At 34.4% G+C, this 19,263-nt stretch overlaps 1 protein-coding gene across 1 annotated transcript in view; it reads right to left on the bottom strand.

Moving 5' to 3' along the window:
• The window catches only part of LOC145258302 (angiotensin-converting enzyme-like), a 136,824-nt gene extending 118,942 nt beyond the window's left edge, over positions 1-17,882 (bottom strand). The window contains exon 1 of the mRNA XM_080116348.1: positions 17,532-17,882. Within this exon, the coding sequence (XP_079972474.1) occupies positions 17,532-17,768 (237 nt within the window). The 5' untranslated portion in view covers positions 17,769-17,882. The remainder of the gene's footprint in view (positions 1-17,531) is intronic.
• Positions 17,883-19,263: the final 1,381 nt, after the last annotated feature.

Raw genomic sequence — 19,263 nt, 5'->3', positions numbered from 1 at the left:
CTATGTGACAAAAATCACTCATTGGAGTGTCCCATAATTCAAATTCCTGAATCCAATCGGTCTCGAATTAGTTCATTGCGTTCCTTAGAACAAAAACTTTTAGCTTTTTTGTCGTTCTTTTTAGTGACACATTAATAACTACCTCACCTTCAAAATTTATTTTTTCACCAGTTACCGATCATGCGACTTTATTCATCTTTGTCATCGTGGGCTTTCCTATTCTTTTCCACGTGTGAAAATTTATAATTGATAAATCCGACCCTGAATCGAGCTGCAGTTTTATTTCTTTATTTCTGATTCTCACCGTAACATATTTTCTTATGTTTTCTGTTGATGAAGAGCCCATTTTTGCAGTTTTTACGTAGCTCGTTTTTGCTACTTTTATTCTGGCATATGAGGCCTTGTGCCCTGCTCGCTTGCATCGGTCACATGTTATTTTCCTTTGGTACTGACATGCGTTGTACCCATGAGGTCCTCCACATTTGCACCAAGGGGTCCTAGGTGTTTGTCTATCCTGACAATTTTGTGAAGGGTTCTTTTGCCTCTTGGTTGGTAATTGCTGGCGGGCGAGTGTCCTTTATTTTTTAAGCGTATTTTTTTTTAATGTGAGCGATACCTTCTTCCTCTATGTTTCGGGAATCTTGCTTCATTGCCACGAACTTCTGACAATCTTCAGCCAGTTTCTGAAGCGTCAAATCAGGTTCTAATTCCAATTTATTTAGAGCACGTCTTATATCGGTGTCTTTTGTGGCCATCAAACCTTAATATTATTAACCATTTGAAATTGTCCGCCGTTAATGATGACAATTTGAAATTGTCACAGTGCTTATTAACTATAGACGCAAATGTCGTATAGTCCTGATTCTCCTTACGTGTAAGATTCATGCATTTCCATCTTTTATGAAAAAGGCTTCTTTTTGGACAGTATAACTCCATTAACAGTTTGACTGCCTCCTCAAACGACAGTTCGTTGGTTTTTCTTGGTAAAATAAAGTCTACGAATGTTCGGATGTACTTAACTTCCGTAGCAATAAACGAACCTTCTTTTGATCCGTCCATGCACTGCAATCAATCTTAAAAAGGTCTTCAAATCTTCTGAAATATGCCTCAAACGTAAGGTCTTTCTCAATAGCATAGTGAAATGTATCAATAGCTGACCAGATCGCATTTTGGAAAAAAGCCGTGCTGGTTTCTTCTCCGCTGTCCTTATTTACTAAAACTTACGTTATCAAATCCATTATTTTTATTTGACTGGTTTTGTTGCTCTAAATGTAATTTTTCAATTCCAATATTTGTTCGTTATGTACTTTTCCATTCCAATATTTGTTCATTCATTTTTTTCCTCTTTCCTGTTTTTCCTCGAAGTATTTCATTAAATCTGTTTCTTTTCTATCTGTTTTTTTTAATTGTCAGTTGCATTTCATCGTTTTGTTTCAGTATTGCCAATTGCTTTTCTCGAGACCTTTTTTCAAGTTCTAATTGTTGACTTTGTTGGAATTTCACCATTTCCAAAATTTGTTTTGCAAAATCGTCCATTTTTTTGGACGGTGTGGAATTACTTAATATGACAAAATAAGTTTTTCAGAAACAACACAATTCGTTGATTTACTTTTCCTATAGTACCCACTCTATAGAAAATACCCTTTACAAATTTCGTACCTGGCTATTTAAAGAATATTTCCTTCATATATTTATTTCCTCGTGTGGCAATTTTCCTGAGAAATATATATCGACGTTTGCATTTATACAGAAAGAAGTAGATTTCGTTTGTCATTTTTCAATTTTCGTAACGTGTATGTACTGGGTTCAATTCCTTGTTGATCCTACACCTTTTTCTCTTTCTTCCTTAAAAAGAATTAGTTACTTATCTGTGAAAGAGTGTTTATAACATTTATGTAATAATGGCTATTCTTTTCGATTTCTGTGCAAAAACGAATTTTTCTTCTTCGACATGCAGTCCCGTCGACGAGTGAAAAGTTTATTTAAATCGGAGTAAAATCCGACGTCTTTTTTAATTTGTGCGGATACTCGTTTTAGCCAATAAAATATAATATATCATTTACTTTCGCAGGAGTTTTTTTTTCCAACGCTAATGCCTCTTAACCAGAAGACGTATTAGCGAGACATGCTTTTTATAACGACAGATTTTTTTTTAACATTACTTGTATTTTTAGAGATGGAAGATTGATTTCACTTAGTTCTGAAATAGGGGTGATTTGTTTTGTTTTTGTACTTACTGAAAACTTGGTCTCGTTAATTCAGTATTTATAATTCTCCACGCAATTTTCAACTCGTAGTTTACGCTTTTAGTAGCTTTTTTTAACAGCAAGAGGAGGCTTTGACGACGTCTTTGTAAATCCTTTTTTTGGCAAGAACTGTTGTCCTTTTTTGAAGTCTTCTTTATCCCGTGTTTGTGGATTTTTACACTCGAATGTTCGCCTCCCCCCAAACGTAGACAAGTTTCCCCGTGCTTCACCGAACTTTTGAAAAATAAATATTTTTGAAGTTTCGAATTTCTTCCGAGTGTAGGAAAAAATTCTTTCGAATTTTCGCGCGTGTTCTTTTTTCTTGAATCCCTTTGGTCGTCAAATGTGGTTTTCAAATGACTGTTTTTTTTGTTGTTTTTTTTAGAGTGAGTCATTTCCCGAATATTAGTCATTCAGTTGTTGTAAGCAATTATTGATTGATCCGGGAAGTTCTTGAATCATCCTCGTCAGCCAGTTGTTGTAGACCCGTGCTAGTGGTTACAAATGGAAGAAACCACAAGTAATGTAAAGTGTATAAAATATAATATGTTTTTATCATAAAGAATAGAGGAGCCACTAAAGTCGTATGAGATGAATGTGTTCGTAGCATGCGGTTAAACATGGTATGAATGTCTCCATTTAGTCGCTGAAACCAGGACTGGTTGATTCCACTTAGTTCTGAAATAGGGGTGATTTGTACCCCACAAAACTAAGTGAACCTGTTTTTTACATTTTCTTACGTGTCTATCGAAGAAAATCGAATATTTCATTTTATTATTTTTTTAAAACTGCAAATCAAATAATTTTCATGTGAGAATATTTTCTAATCCGTTCTTTTAATAATAAATAAAACTTTACATTGAATATTTTCAAATATTTTAAAGTTAGAAGCATTTTTCACGATAGTTTAAAAAAAAAATTTTTTTAGTTAACTAAAACGATCGATGAATTCACCGAGCATAATTTATTTCTTTGAAATTTATTTAAAACTTAAAGTTTGTTTGTTTTATAACATTTCAACTGTAAATAATTTACATGACTGAAATGGGAAATGAAATAGGAAATTCTGTTTATCGAGACATAACGGACAAAACTTCATCTTAAAATTCATTAACTAATCGGTTTTAATTAAAGTTTTGATATGAATTAAAAATAAAGAGTACATTAAATTTTAGTTAACATTTTTTTCTTGTGTTTTAGCTTATAAATAAATGGGTACTTACTTCACCTGGAACGTGGACCCTGCGTAAACGGTGTTTTTACTTAATGATTGCTCCTTGCTTCGTATATATCTCAGACTTTATTTTTAATCGTGCATGTATTTATTTATTTTTAGTTTGTTGGGGGGGTAAATTTGATTTATACTTTTATTTCGTGCTTGTTTTTATTTTATTTAATTTTAATTTTATTATTTTCTCCATTATTATTTTTATTTTTATTATTTTCTGTTAATTTATTTTTTCATAAATATTCAAATAATTCCCACCCGCCCCCCCTTTTTTACCTCAAATAGTACCTGCAAAAAAGTTTTCGTAATTAAATAAACCAAAGAAAACCTTTTGCACATGCGATTACAGGGAGGAATCATTAAATAAAAACACCGTTTGCGCATGGTCCACGTTTCCTGTGAAGTACGAGTAAATGTTGTACGCGCCCTGCTGAAATAACGTTATTATTTAGAAAGCCATTCTTAACAGGGGAGGGGCTTTCTAACTATTCCGCACTTTCACCTAACAATTTAATGAAAAAAAAAAAGATACCATAGAAACTTAATTTAACTTGGAAATACTATTTAAAATATAGCACGGTGCGTACACGGCACAAGCACCGTTATTATTATTATCATTATCATAATTATTATTATTATTATTATTATTATTATTATTATTATTATTATTATTATTATCATTATCATAATTATTATTATTATTATTATTATTATTATTATTATTATTATTATTATTATTATAACAATGATTAAAAAAACTGGTGTAGATGACATCAACTGGCGCCATAACAACTAGTTGTGAAGGGTCAGGGAGGATGGAAAGGCCGAGGTGGGAGAGTACTAACCACATCTCCACTGGAAGTGTGCAGTTCAAATCTGGTACCTTGGGGGGACATTTTGTCACCCAACCCCCAGAAAATACCAATGGCTGATGCCAACGAGAAATCAATGGCAAACGTTTGTTGTGATAACGTGCAATCATCTGCACCAGTGGTCAAGAGGTGAAAAACATTAGAAATCTGAGGAGACTTGTCTTCACGCGGTCTCCAGCGAATACCACAGGTTACTGCCAGTGAGCGATCACTGATGATGTCCTGTGAAACAACTTCTAATGAGTGAAGTAATAATAATGTCCCCTCATTTCATATCGTAGATGTTTACTATAATTTCTTAGTTTTTAACCAATATTCACATTATAGTATGATTGTATATTAATAGTCACGTGAACTTCATTTCCGTATTCATGTATTCTGTACTGATATGAAAATGAAGACTATAGCAGAGTATAGGATTCCTAACCATGTAACTGATGAAAATACGCTACACATTTTGATGAAAAACATGGGGGAAAAATGAACATAGAAAAACAGAAAACCAAAACTTTAAATATAATTTCTATATTAAAAGTAATAGTTATTTAAATATTTCAACATATAATCTTGTGGAAAAAATTCAGCTCCCCAATAAGGGGCACTCAGGATAGAAACAAAAATAAAAAATTGTCTCAGTCATGAAGGATTTTTTCCTCCACCGGCTGAGGACAGAAAAGGTGAATTGTAGCATCAGAACAGATACTACACTGTGATCTTGTCCCGAAGGCCAAGAATTGTTTGTGTTTTATGTTTCTTTAATTGTTTGTTCCCTAAATTCATAATTCAGTTTTATTAGTATTAGATTGTATATTGCTTTAAAATTACGTAATTTTACATAGACAATGTTTACATTTTATATTGAATAAAGTTTAGTTTTATTATTAATCGAATTGGGCGATTTTCTATTCTTTTTTTTTACATGTTTTAATGTTTTTAATTTTTTTACATGTTTTTAATACATGTTTTAAATGCCGTCGTATAGTATCGACAGTAACAGTTCGACAAATCTTACCTACATTGCCTGCAGGCATTTTTCAGTTAACCGGCCTTCTATATCTCGGTGGCCGTGTTCAAGCACGGTAATTTTCACCTCAATGACGCTTCTTGTTCCGGAAGACCAACTCAGGTTTCTTTTGAAGGAAGATGACCATCAGACATGTAGAGAATTGGGTGAAAAGATGAAGCGTGTGATTTTGTGACAATTTCACATCACCTTCAGTCGATGGGATTCACCCAAAGCTTGGAGCTTGGGTATATATCAGGTTGTTGCATAATTTCCCGCTGTTTCATAAAACATTTTTGTTCTAAAACATGATTTGATATTTAGCAAAGGGTTATATATCATTAGAAAGCACGTATTCTGTTCGACAGGATATTAGTAATCGTTTTTGGCTCATAAATTTTTTTTCTCATTTTTCAGAACCGTCAAGTGGATTGTCAGTTAGATAAAAAAAAAATCACATTTTCGACACCTCCTTCTTTTCACCTTTAATCGAGGCCAAAATGTAAGTGAAGTGACCAAGGATATTTTGCCGTACATGGAGAAAACGCTATAGCTGAGAGAACTGTTTGAGATTGGTTTACCAGATTCAAACACGGTAATTTTTACCCCAATGGCGCTCCTCGTTCCGGAAGATCAATCAAGATAGAAGACCAACTCAGGTCTTTTAAAGGAAGATGACCCCCAGACATGTAGTGATAAAAAGATGAAGATGTGATTTTGCGATAATTTCACTCCACCTTCAGTCGATGGGATTCACATAAAAACTTAGAGCTTGGGTCCCACATGAACTTACATTTGCTGTTAAAATTCTTTGATTTTCTTACCCCCCCCCCAAAAAAAAACGCTGGAACTTATGCAACAACCTAGTAATTAATATAATTAGATCCTTCTTTGAGAAGAGATCCGCTCATGAAAACAACACAATATAAATGCAAGCCAATATTTGGATCTCATATTCATAAACGATTTTACTGATAAAATTGTCTCTGAGATGGGTATATTTTCTCATGACACCACACTTTATAATAGATATGAGGAGAAAACGAAGGCAATGGCAGAAAACTAAGAGAATGACTTCAATATGTTGTGGAATAAGGACATAAGTGGATGGTAACAGTCAATGCTGACAAGTCTAAGCTTCTTTCCTTTAACAATTACAAAGAATACCTCTCAACCACTGATTGCCACGACTAATAATACGCTACCTCAAAGTTTTATTATTCAAACTATTCGGCGTAACATTCATAGGCAACATGAATTCGAAACAAATAGAACATTCGAAACAAATGAAAACATTGCCAAGGTTGCTAAAAAATTGGGTGCTCTCTAGTGAGCTGAGAATAGCCTATATCTCTACAAAGCCACCATTCGCCCATGCATAGAGTATTGTTACCGCATCTAGACTGATGCATCTATTACTAGTTTCTCGATTTTAGACAGAGTTCAGAAAAAGTGTCTAATCTAATAGGTCCCGTATTGGCAACCAAATTCCGACCCCTGTCCCATCACCGCAATGTTTCATCCCTCTGCCTATTTTACAAGTATTTTAATGAGATGTGCTTTGACGAAATCGTTGCACTTGTGACCCCCCCCTCGACTAGCCGGACAAGCAGCAAAATCCCATCTGTACACTATAGATATCCCTAACCGATTAGCTTTCTATTCTAATAGATCCTTTTCTCGAATTGCTAGACTTTGGAATTCCCTCCCAGTTTCCTGCTTTCATGACTGTGTTGACATGTAGAAGTGTAAATGTAATATGAAAAGGCATCTAACAGCTCAGCTCCGTATATTGTATCCCTGTTACTATGGTTCCAAATAGTAGCTTTTACGTTCAAGTGACAACATGCCTTATTTGGGGGTTAGGGTTAGGGTTTGGGGGTTAACAAAAGTAAAAAAAAAACAAAACAAAAAAAAAGCACAGAAGATTAATTAATGATTAAAATTAATTAAAATTAACATTTACAAAATTTATTGTTAAAAAAAAGCAACAGAAGTTGCAAAGAAATATTTCCTTATTCCACAGAGTTAAAAAAAAATTGGCTTTTTCCTCCAGAGGAAAACAGTAAGATAGCGCTTTTTCATTGGCTAATGAAACTCCCAAAAATTCAATTAAAAAAAAAAATAATAATAAATAAGTAACTAATCAGAAAATAAAAAGTCACCCCACCCCCTTAATATCACCTTAAAAATTACTAAAAACATAACAGAAATAAAAAATTAAATAAATAAAATAAAAAAGTCGAGTTAGCGTTTCAACATTTAAACAATGCTCGGCTGACACCGATGATTGCCGGTCTAACCCGATCCATATTTGACGGGAATTCACGAGAATGCGGGTCAAATTATGCAAGAGTACCGAAAAACGGAATAAAGGAATCAAAGAATACGAAATACAATTGCTTTTCCGATTAAAATCGGAAACCGCCTCCTTGATAATATCTATTATTGATCGAATAAAATGTTTGGTTCTATAACTCAAGCCAAAAATGTGAGAAGCAGTTGTGTAAAAAGATCGAATTTATATTATTGGGATTTTTATATGTTTAGATTTTTATTAGAAATACGAGTTTTGCTTATCTATTTATAAAATAGTGGTAACAGTCTGGACAAACAAATCAATGAGAATATTCTCCCCCTTTCAGTGTATATATGTGTGTGTATAGATAAATATAGATATATAGATAAATATAGATATATAGATAGATCAATAATTGTTGCATAGTTTCCTAGATATAAATCCACTTGTGTTTATGAAAAAGTACTCAATGAATGAACTGAGTGTGTTATAATATGCTTATTTATACAAACATTATTAGCTACATGTATGCATATATATTTATGTGGCGATATCTTAACGGAGATCTCACGTCTTCAAGCTAAGAGGAAATAACATTCTCCTAATGAATGATTTTTTTTGATCACTGATAATAGTTCGCCACAGAAACATGTATGCACATATGTAACTAATGAGTATATATATATATATATATATATATATATATATATATATATATATATAAAATGAACTCATTTTTTCACGTCTGATTTTGACCTTAATAGGATTAAAAATCAAGATATTTCATGCAAATATAATACGCACAAACGGCAGAACAATATCTGAGGTGTGTTATAGGCTTATTATTTCTCAAATTCCTCGATAATCTTAGATTTCTATACTTTTTCTGCTGAGAAGTCACGGCCAAAATCGGTTAAGATCAATGGAAGTGGTAAAATATTTTCTCTCTAATAAATTCCTCCTCCCCCTGCCACCACTTAACACCGTTTGGGGATCGTTCACAAGGAACAGTTGAGAAGAGAACACCGGTTTGGCTTCGTAGTTCTTTCATGTGAAGTTATTTAAAATCACTAAACTAAGCCGCAGTGCTCTGTGGCGTAGTGGTTAGAGTGCTGGACTATTCACATTATATTTTCACGTTCGCGCCGACCTACCGTAGTCGTTTTTTTTTTTTTTCCTAAACAACTGGAATGGACTTTTCTTGGTGGCCAAACTGTTAACGTTGCAGTTTTTTTTTTCACACTTTATTTTCCTACTTTTACTCATGACTCCGGGTTTGATCCTTCCTACTTACCTACCATAACATTTTTTAAAACTCCCCCCCCCGTCCCAGAAACAAACACTCGGGCAACACCGGGTACCCCCGCTAGTATATATATATATATATATATATATATATATATATATATATATATATATATACAGGGTGACCCCCAAAAAAACGGGCCCAACTCTAATTAGGCCCCGTTTCTTAGTGTTTGTCCAAATGAAATGAAACTTTAGTCATAACTAGTTTATTATATTCAAAACATCACATTAAAACACTAGGGTCTTTGGCCTCTTTTTCTCCGTTCTACAACATATGTTCTAGATTGCATCCATTTAGCTTTTGCTTGGGGGGGGGTCACCCTGTAGGTTTTCTTTTTTTGTTACAGACCATCTGCATGTTGATCAGATCAGAGCTAAAAATGTGACCCATTGTCGCTAATAAGCCTTTCTGGAATTCCTTATTCAGTAAAGGTTTGATTAGTCAGATTGATAATTTCCTTACTGGAAAATTCCTAGTTAGAGGATGAAGATGTCATTCTGACAATAATCCATAATGATGCGTTAATTATGCCTGTTCTGATTAAAAAATATCAGTAACCACCATTTGCCATTGTTGTACTGTGATCTCATGCGAGCGATTCAGCATTTCAGGATTTCTGGTGTCCTTAACACATGGTTGCATGACTGTATTATTCTGTCAATGTCGATATTTATGCCATTCCAAAAAAACACCGTTTTGGCCACGAGCTTGCACTGTGACGTGATTGTCTTGAGGGAGCGAATTGCTCCCCATTGGGGTGGGTGAGACTTCCTGAGACCTGAGAAAGACCGGGTAAATATGCTAAGATTGTCTAATTGAATCCCAGACAACAGCAGATATCAAAAATACTTGAATTGAAATATATAGATATATATTTCCTTTATTTTTAAAAACAGATATATATTTTATTGTTGGATGAGATTTGTACTGGCTAACCTGAAAAAAACATTCGTTCAGACGGACTTCAAAAACTCTAGTAATACTGCGGAATTGCACACACGCAATTCGGATCTGGAGTTTCCCCAGATACGTAGCTTGCTTTGATTGGTTGGGTGAACCGTCGACCCCAACCTGTGACCTTATTATAAAAGCCAATACCCGCTCGAAAACAGACAGATTGGAGATTTGCGCCAATCTTGAGAGGAACCAGCTCCCAACGCCTGACCCCCTCTCTTCATCCGCCTGAATACCATCCAGTGATGAGAAGAGAGATTTGTAGAATTTAAAATGTGTTAAGAACTGAACGTTGTATATATATGTAAAAAGAACTGTAATTTTTGTGAAATTAATTTTTAGTAGATAGAAATCTCGATTGTCTGTCTTCTTTTCGGTGCATGCAAGCCTGGCTTTTTGCTTTCAGCAGGATTCTACATAAAGGCGTCTAGAATTCAATGTGGAAGTCTCCCGGACAACTAGACATCACAAGTCACATTTTCCGAAATAATTAGAGGTCAGTTGCTTCACCTGAGCACGGAAATCCGGCCACAGCACTTATTGACGCCTTGCGACTATAACGCATTTTTTCCAATTTTTTTGCATTGATTCAGTGATCAATATCTTGTCACACTATGAGCAATATGCCATTTTATATAGAGAACTTATCTCGATAAAAACGGTACGGTTAAAACTCTTTATATAGTTATGTGCGAGATTCTAACACTAACCCTTGAAAAATCTGTTCCTTTGTGTCACACAGCGTTCGATCACCATTCGTCGTTTGTCGAATCTCTATTTATTTCTCTGTTGAGAATCGCACAAACTATATTTTAATGTCTAAATCAATTAGTTCCTTGTTATTTTGTTGGGAAGGTCTATCAGTTGCTTCTCTTTGTCTTGTTGATATTTGATGATCATATCGTATTCCTGAATTCTTAATACCATTCGTTTCATACGGCGTTTTTCCTAGCCTCTTATTGAACGATCTATTTCTGATATATGCTGCTGCCATTAAAGCGTATATCCATAAACTATGCGCTAATTTCGATTCGATAAGTAGGCATCTTGTCCTCTCAAAAAGGGTTTGCCTTGCCCTTTCAGCGGTGCCATTTTGGAAGGGGGAATACGGCGCTGATTTTTCGTGTTTAATACGGTGGTTAATTAATAGAAGTTCAAAGTCTTTACTAGTAAATTCAGTCCCATCGTCTGAGCGAATACATTTTACTGAACCGTACGGGGCAATATCAGCTAAATATTTCTTAGTGGCGAGGATAGTGTCGGATTTGTTTTTTAGAAAATAAACTATAATTAAACCGGAAAAATCATCAATAAAGTTCAAAACGTAACTTGGATTATTTCTCCCCATCGGGCTGTTCGGACCTGCTAAGTTGCAATGAGAATTTTCGTAGCTTTTTTGTCTGGCGTTCAGCTCATATCTTTTGTCATTTTCCCCTGTGCACACACATCACAATTTGAGAGATCGTCTGAAGGTATTATTTTCATGCCTTCGACTACATTTGGTAATTTTTTAAATATCAGCTGTATTGAAGTGTCCTAGAATTTTATGCCAGGTTTCCAAGTCGTGACAGGCAGTTTTTGAGAGAACCGTACTTTTTAAATAATATAGTCGGCCATTTTCTTTAATGTCAAATACAGTTCTATTGGGATATATCAATTTTGATTTATTTTGGTCAAATTTTATATTCACGCCTTGTTTAATTGCAGCCTGCATGGAAAATATGTCTTGCTTAAATGTAGGTATGAACACAGCATTTTTTAGAATACAGTTACAGATTTCGCCTTTATTATTTTTTAGAGATATTTTAGCATCGCCTCTTTTCAAGACTGTATCATTTATTTGATTACCGTCAGCAAGTTCGACAAAATGACTTTGAGGATTAAAGTTTGAATAAAAATTAATAAAATCAGATTCCTTGGTGATAACGTGCGCTGTAGCACCACAGTCTACAAGGAGATTTTTACCGTTTGTGGTATTGTCAAAGTTACATGTGAATAGAAAGGTATGTTCTTCCTCACAAAGTTCTAAACGTTTTTTACGGAGTCCATTTTAGAGCGTTTATAACGACATTGGAAACTTTTGTGGTTGAGTCGTCCACAATTTCTTGGGAAAATTACTTTTGGGGAACACGTTGCGGTGAGTTGCGTAATTTGGTGGTGTCTGCTTTCGAGAAGCATTTTTGAACTTCATAATATTGCTAAAGTTATTATTGTCCATGAGCATACGATTAGTCTCTTCGTAACTGCGCAATGCCACTTTAAATTCGCTGAAATTTATGGGTTTGTCTTTCTGAGTTATAGCAGTTGTAAATGGTTTAAAATCGGCTGGAAGTCCCTTGAGGGTCATTGATATCAACAAGCTATCGCTTATTATTTCATCTGAGAGTTTTAAGGCATTGGCGGTTGTTTCTGCCCTTATAACGTAGATCGTTTCATCCTCGTTACGTTTCAGAGACGTTAGTTCTGTGTATATGGATATCATTTTCGGTTTCCCTTTTGATAAATAATGTTCTTTTAATATGTTCAATGATTTTCGTCCATCATCCAATGCGTCTCTTATAATCAGAGTCAGACTTCTATCGTCTAAACATTGAATCAGTTCTGCAAAAACAGTCGCGTTCTTTTCGAGAAATTCGGGATCGTTTGGATTCTCTGTTGGAGATTGTATGACTTTGTGTAGTTTTCGATCCTAAGATATCCCAGAAATTTTACTTGCCACAATTCGAATTTAGATTCCGATCCGTCAAAGAAAAACAATGGCTGGGCCCATAACCTGTTAAGTTTTGAAACATTGTGTTGAACAAAGATGGCGGCGTAGTTCAGATCAGTAACCAAGATGGCGGCCAAAAATCAAATGCGGTCCGTGGCGTAGTTAAGGGCGAACTGATTGAATCCAAAATTCGACAATTTTTATAATAATTTTTAAACGTTTTCATTGGTTGTTTAGCACAGCCGTTGGTTATAAAAATGATTGGCGAATCCATTCGTCTCATACCCCTAATAGTTCATCTGATGGGGATGTGTCTCCTAGCGGTTTCGGTTGCAGGGAGACATGGTAGTAGTACTTGTCAAGGATTCGTCACTTGACACTCAGCCCAACAGGTGAGAGGCCGGGAACCGGCCCAGCACCTGTTGGACTGAGGTACACCACCTGGGTAATACCTAGGAGGTCCTCCCAGGCCTTGCCACCGGGCTTTCCGGTGGGGCAAGTTTATTGCTTGCTGCCTGAGGCGCCCCGACCGGGGAATGGCGACGGGGTTACTCAGGCAATTTTTAAAATTGCAGGAGTGCCCCTTCTTTAGGGGAGCCTGCGGGGTTCCCACTTTCCGGCCTTGTGCCACATGTTGCTGATGTGGGCAGCAAATAAATATCTACTCCCATCAGTTCGTCTGATGGAGATGTATCTCCTAGCGGCTTCGGCTGCAGGGAGAGAGAGTAGTAGTACTCGTCAAGGATTCGTCACTTGACACTCAGCCCAACAGGTGAGGGGCCGGGAACCGCCCAGCACCTGTTGGACTGAGGCACGCCGCCTGGGTAATACCTAGGAAGTCCACCCTCCCAGGCCTTGCCACTGGGCTTTCCGGTGGAGTAAGTTCATTGCTTACTGCCTGAGGCGCCCCTACCGGGGAATGCCGACGGGGTTACTCAGGCAGTTTTTACAATTGCAGGAGTGTCCCTCCTTTAGGGGAGACTGCTGGATCCCCACTTTCCGGCCTTGTGCCACATTTTGCCGAGGTGGGCGGCAAATAAATAACTACCCCCATTAGGAGTCAAAAACATTTTACAACTTTTCTGTATTAATTTAATGTAAAATGATCACCCACTTTACAACCAGTCAGTCCCAAAGCCATTCAAGTCATTCTCCAAATCATTCAAGTTGTTTTTGAAGGATTCCAGTTATTATTTAAGCATTCAAGTCATTCTTAAGGTCATTCAATTCATCCTTAAGTTCATTAAAGTCATTCTAAGTCGTTTACTTTTATTTATTTAAGTCATTTCAGCTCATTTTTCGGTCATTTTAGTTTATCTTTAAAAATTTCATGTCAATCCTACATTCACGCATTCATTCATTACACGAGAGCACGCGACTAATGGCTATCGGCCTTGTTTTTTTTTGTTTTTTTTTCAAAAGGAATTTCCCTTGTTAGTTGTTTGTTTTTTGGCTTTCCTTGTTTATTTAAATTTCTTAAAGGTTTTTTCGTAAGAACTTTTGACAGTTTTGCTACTCTTATTAGCACCGTACTAATAAAGAATACTAATAATTTATACGATTTTATCATAATAAGTACTAATACTAATAATACCTTTCCAAGCTTACTTAACTATTTGTTTATTGTGGACTATTATCCTCATCTTAGTTGTTTTTTCACAACGTTTCGGCCAACTATACCTCTGGCCTTCGTCAGGTAGAATAGTTGGCCGAAACGTCGTGAAACAACTGCTAGAAGATGAGGATAATAGTCCGCAATTATTAATGATATAAATAATAAAAACAAGCGGAGCCTGTGGAAATTCCACAAGGGACTGGTTCAAATGTAATTGATATTAATGTTGGCATTCTGTAGCAATTCAGCTTAAATGGAGACGTTCTGATATTATTGTAACTTTTTTGTTAAACTGCAAAAGTATTTATTCAAGGTAGCAGAGACGCCGGTGTAGCCAGCTCGTAAAATACGTTTAAATATGATATTTTAATTCTTGCAAATTTTGTTTATATTATTATAGAGTCAAAAATAAAAATATATCTATATGACTTGGGTTCATCAGCTTGAATCGAATCCGAATCCCAAACTTATATATATATATATATATATATATATATATATATATATATATATATATATATATATATATATATATATATATATATATATAAGAGCAAATAGTTAATAAAACATGTTAAAAACACTTTGAAAAAGAGGTAAAAAAAACATATTTAATCTGAAAAGGAAACACTTAATAAGTGGATAGTCATTAATCCGCGGAGTTTCGAAGAAACACTTTCCTTCTCATCAGAGGGTAAAAATTAGCAAAATGCGGATCGGATTTTGCGTACAAAAGTATTTGATTTACTTGCAGTTTCATCAAATACTTTTGTACGCAAAATCCGATCCCGCATTTTGTTAATTCCTACCCTCTGATGAGAAGGAAAGTATTTCTTCGAAACTCCGCGGATTAATAACTATCCACTTATTAAGTGTTTCATTTTCAGATTAAATATGTTTTTAACTCTTTTTCAAAGTGTTTTTTAACATGTTTTATTAACTGTTTCCATTCGCACAAGTAAAATCCAATGAAATTGCGTAATTGGAAGATGGTCCAAAATAATCTAAAAGGCCAAATCCGTGGAATAATTCACAAATAGGTACAAGGAAAAGAGGAAAGAATTCCAATAATATTATTAAAAGACAAATAAGATATGCGTTAAACTCGGCTGCCGAGACAAGGTGTAATTAAGAAAAATTTTATTTTATTATATATATATATATATATATATATATATATATATATATATATATATATATATATATATATGTATGGGTTTACTAAAAATGTACGACTAAAATTATGACCGATCAATGTGTAATTAAGAAAAATTTTATATATATATATATATATATATATATATATATATATATATATATATATATATATATATATATACATGGGTTTACTAAAAATGTACGACTAAAATTATGACCGATCAAAATTATGCTCCTGGTGTTTGTCATATAGAAAAAAAAAACGTGTAAAGTTGCTTGACTCAGCAGGGACCAAATCAGACATTTTAGTCGTGCTGAAATTTAGCCGTACATAAGAAGCTTTACTAATTAATTAATTATTTGTCCCTGCTGCTGATTTGCTATTAAAGCAACTCCGGCAAAAACGAACTACTGGACGTGTCAACACAAACTATTGTAAAAATCTGTTGTAGTATTATTAAAGTAAACAATAAAACGAATATATTCACAAGTTTCAGTCGAGAGGTTATTTTTTGACATTTTTATTTTTAGATTCATATAGAAAGTATTGGCGCTTCTACAGAATTGGGACGATATTTTGTAATCGATAAATGGAGTTTTCATATAAAAATTCTAATAAGCGACAATAGTAGCTTCCAAATTATGCAGTCAGAATTACCTGAATATTTACTGTATTAATAAAAACAATTTTAATTGTGCAAGCAGGTGAAAAATTGCCGACATCTTGTTTGAATCTAACGGAAAATTACCTCCCTTTTTGAAGTCTCTTGTGTTTTACGATCGTTTTCTTTAAATTCTATTTCTTATTTTATTTAATAAATAATTTTTTGAATTTTCGATTTTCGTCATTTTTATGTGACCATCTTAAAAATACGAGAAATACGTAGATGCCATTATTTTCATGTGAAATTCAGTTTTACGATTTCCGAAATCTCGTCCTAATAGTGCAGAAGCGCCAAAGTATTTAAAAATAAATAAATAAATAACACATGTGTATGTGTGCGTTCGTATACAAACTGACAAAATCACACACACACACACACACACACACACACACACACACACACACACACACACACACACACACACACACACATATATATGCTTTAACATATACATATAAATAAATATTTTTGTATTTTCTTCTTTTATTTATCATCCGCTGATTATTTGGGTGCAAGGGGTATAAGAGATTAAAAAAAGACGGTGCGTGACAGGTAGATGGGATGTTAAAAAATATCAAAACGGTAACAAATGAAGTGAAAAAAAAGGGGGGAAGCAAAAGGATTCTTCATATAGCCCTCACTGGAGATTGAATCTTCAACTTCCGGAAGAATGTCATAACAGATAATATACAGGGTAAAATTCAATTATGAGTGAAACACTTCTGGATGTTGAAAGTTCAATCCTCAGTGATACGAAAAACACAATTACGAAATTATTTAAGACTTCTACCCGGTCATGGCTGACGGGACATGAGCATGCTACGCGTGGTGATTAAATAAAAGGTCCTATTCAAAATTTCGTGCAGTTCAACAAAAAGATTTCCGAGTTCGACAAGAAGGTCGGAGATTACATCGGCCGAAAACTTGCGTGACGAGACGGATATATATTTTTAAAATAAACACACATAGAGTGAAGAAAGTTCTTCATTAACACCAACATTAAAATGAAAATGGTTCTTGTCTAGAATTCCCCTATATTAAAAGAAAAAAAAATTAAGAAAAGTTTGTATGATGTACGTAATCGTGACGGTACAAAGATGTCATATTAAAAAAATCACGTAAATTGACGATAGAGTTTTTTATTTTTAACTAAGAAAATAAAATTTTATGAATAAAAGAGGTGTGAAAGTCTCGCGTCGCCATCTTGAAAATAATCTAAAGAAACAAAGGAGATAACTCAACAATAATTTAAACTTGCGAGATTTTTTATTATAATGTCTACGAATTCCCATTAATCGCTTCAAAATGACTTTATATAAATAAAACTTGATCAATTTACATGACTTTTGGAATAATATATCTTCGTTTCGTCACGGGGTACATGCATAATACAGACTCCCCTTCATTTTTGTTTTTAAATATAGGTGATATTTTGGACAAGAACCGTGAATACAAATAAAATCATTATTTACCATTTCATTCTTTTTTGTTCTGTTTTTCATATCCGTTACATAGTTCCACGAGGCGAGCATTGTGTTTCTTACAAGCATTGTATAATTTTTATCGTAATCTTGTAGCCATATTTTCAATTCGGATTCAATTTCTGATGAAGCGTGCCCGGTTTGTGCCGACAAAACGATGCACATAAAAACTGCCGAAACAGTTTTGATGAGGCACTGTCCACCAAGAGGTCCAACCATTATTAACATATCTTCCGTTTTGTTCAGTTGGATTTCTTTTACTGTTATTTTTTATATATATTTTTTAAATTTATCACAACTACATCACCATCAGAACATGTTCAGCCAACTTAAATGATGAAATGATATATATATATATATATATATATATGTATATTGACCAGCAAAATTCGAAACATACCCATTTGTCGACCTCATTTGCATAACTATTTTCGTAAACAGCTCATAATAAATTAATGCTTGGTGCTATAAACACGTTCAGTTTTATTTTTTATATCTCTCGCAAAAACATTTTGTCAATACTCTAAATTAAGTAATTTAAAGTAATTAAAAAAGGTTAATTAGCAAAGTACGCACACGCACACACCCGTACGAGGTGGCACACTTATAAAATAACTAGCAGGCCACCTGGCGTTTCCCGGTCGTAATATACGCTTAAATATATTTTAATTCATGAAGAATGCGTATTTATTATCATAGAGACAATTCTCTATCGATTATTATATTAAACCTAATATAAGTAGTGAGATCAAAAACTATATATATATATATATATATATATATATATATATATATATATATATATATATATATATATATATATATAGGGTGGCCGAAAAGTCCCAGGACACGACTTGACCACTCCAGACAACTTATTATGGGGTTTAATTAAAGGTCAAGTTTCTGGTATTAGATACGAAACCATTGATCAGCTAAAGCATGCGATTATTGCAGCTTTTGCTAGCGTATCAAGGAATTCTCTAAAAAAAATGGCACAAAGAACCTGGAGGCGAATGGAATTGTGCAAGAACAACGAGGGCCAACATACTGATCCCCTAGACCACTAAATTACTCTAGTTGTTTTCTGCTTTGTTTCTAATAAAGTTCTCTTTTTTTGTTGAATATATATGTTTTCTGTGTGTTTCATTAAAAAATACTGTGTTTTATTAAAAACACATTTATAGTGTCCTGGGGCTTTTCGGCCACCTTGTATATATGGGACTAGGGTGCCATCAGCTAGAATCGAAACCAAAATATAAAAATCTCCATCCTCATTCCGTAGCCTTTGAGCCACGCTTATATATACATATATATATATATATATATATATATATATATATATATATATATATAAGAGAGAGAGAGAGAGAGAGAGAGAGAGAGAGAGAGAGAGAGAGAGAGAAGGGAAATACGATCCTACCTGATCAAGGTATCACAGCGGGGGTGGGGTATGGCTGTATTCTGGTTTTAGGACTAAGAGAGAGTGGGGGTTAGGAGAAAGTGGTTCAATTTCAGATCAAAGTAAACACTTAGTCCTAAAACCAGAATACAGCCATACCCCACCCCCGCTGTGATACCTTGACCAGGTAGGATCGTATTTCCCTTCTCTCGTCTCCTCTAACTCCGTATTCCTCTTTTTTGCTGCACCACATCCTCCTAACTCCAAGTACCCACGTTCACAAACTATGCACCCTCCTTTTTAGTTTCAGAATATAAGTCACAC

This window comes from Euprymna scolopes, chromosome 33, assembly GCF_053919585.1.
Source record: "Euprymna scolopes isolate OS-2025 chromosome 33, ASM5391958v1, whole genome shotgun sequence".
Taxonomy (NCBI): Eukaryota; Metazoa; Mollusca; class Cephalopoda; order Sepiida; family Sepiolidae; genus Euprymna; species Euprymna scolopes.
The sequence above is the reverse complement of the archived record's forward strand: the minus strand, read 5'-3'. Positions and strand labels throughout refer to the sequence as shown.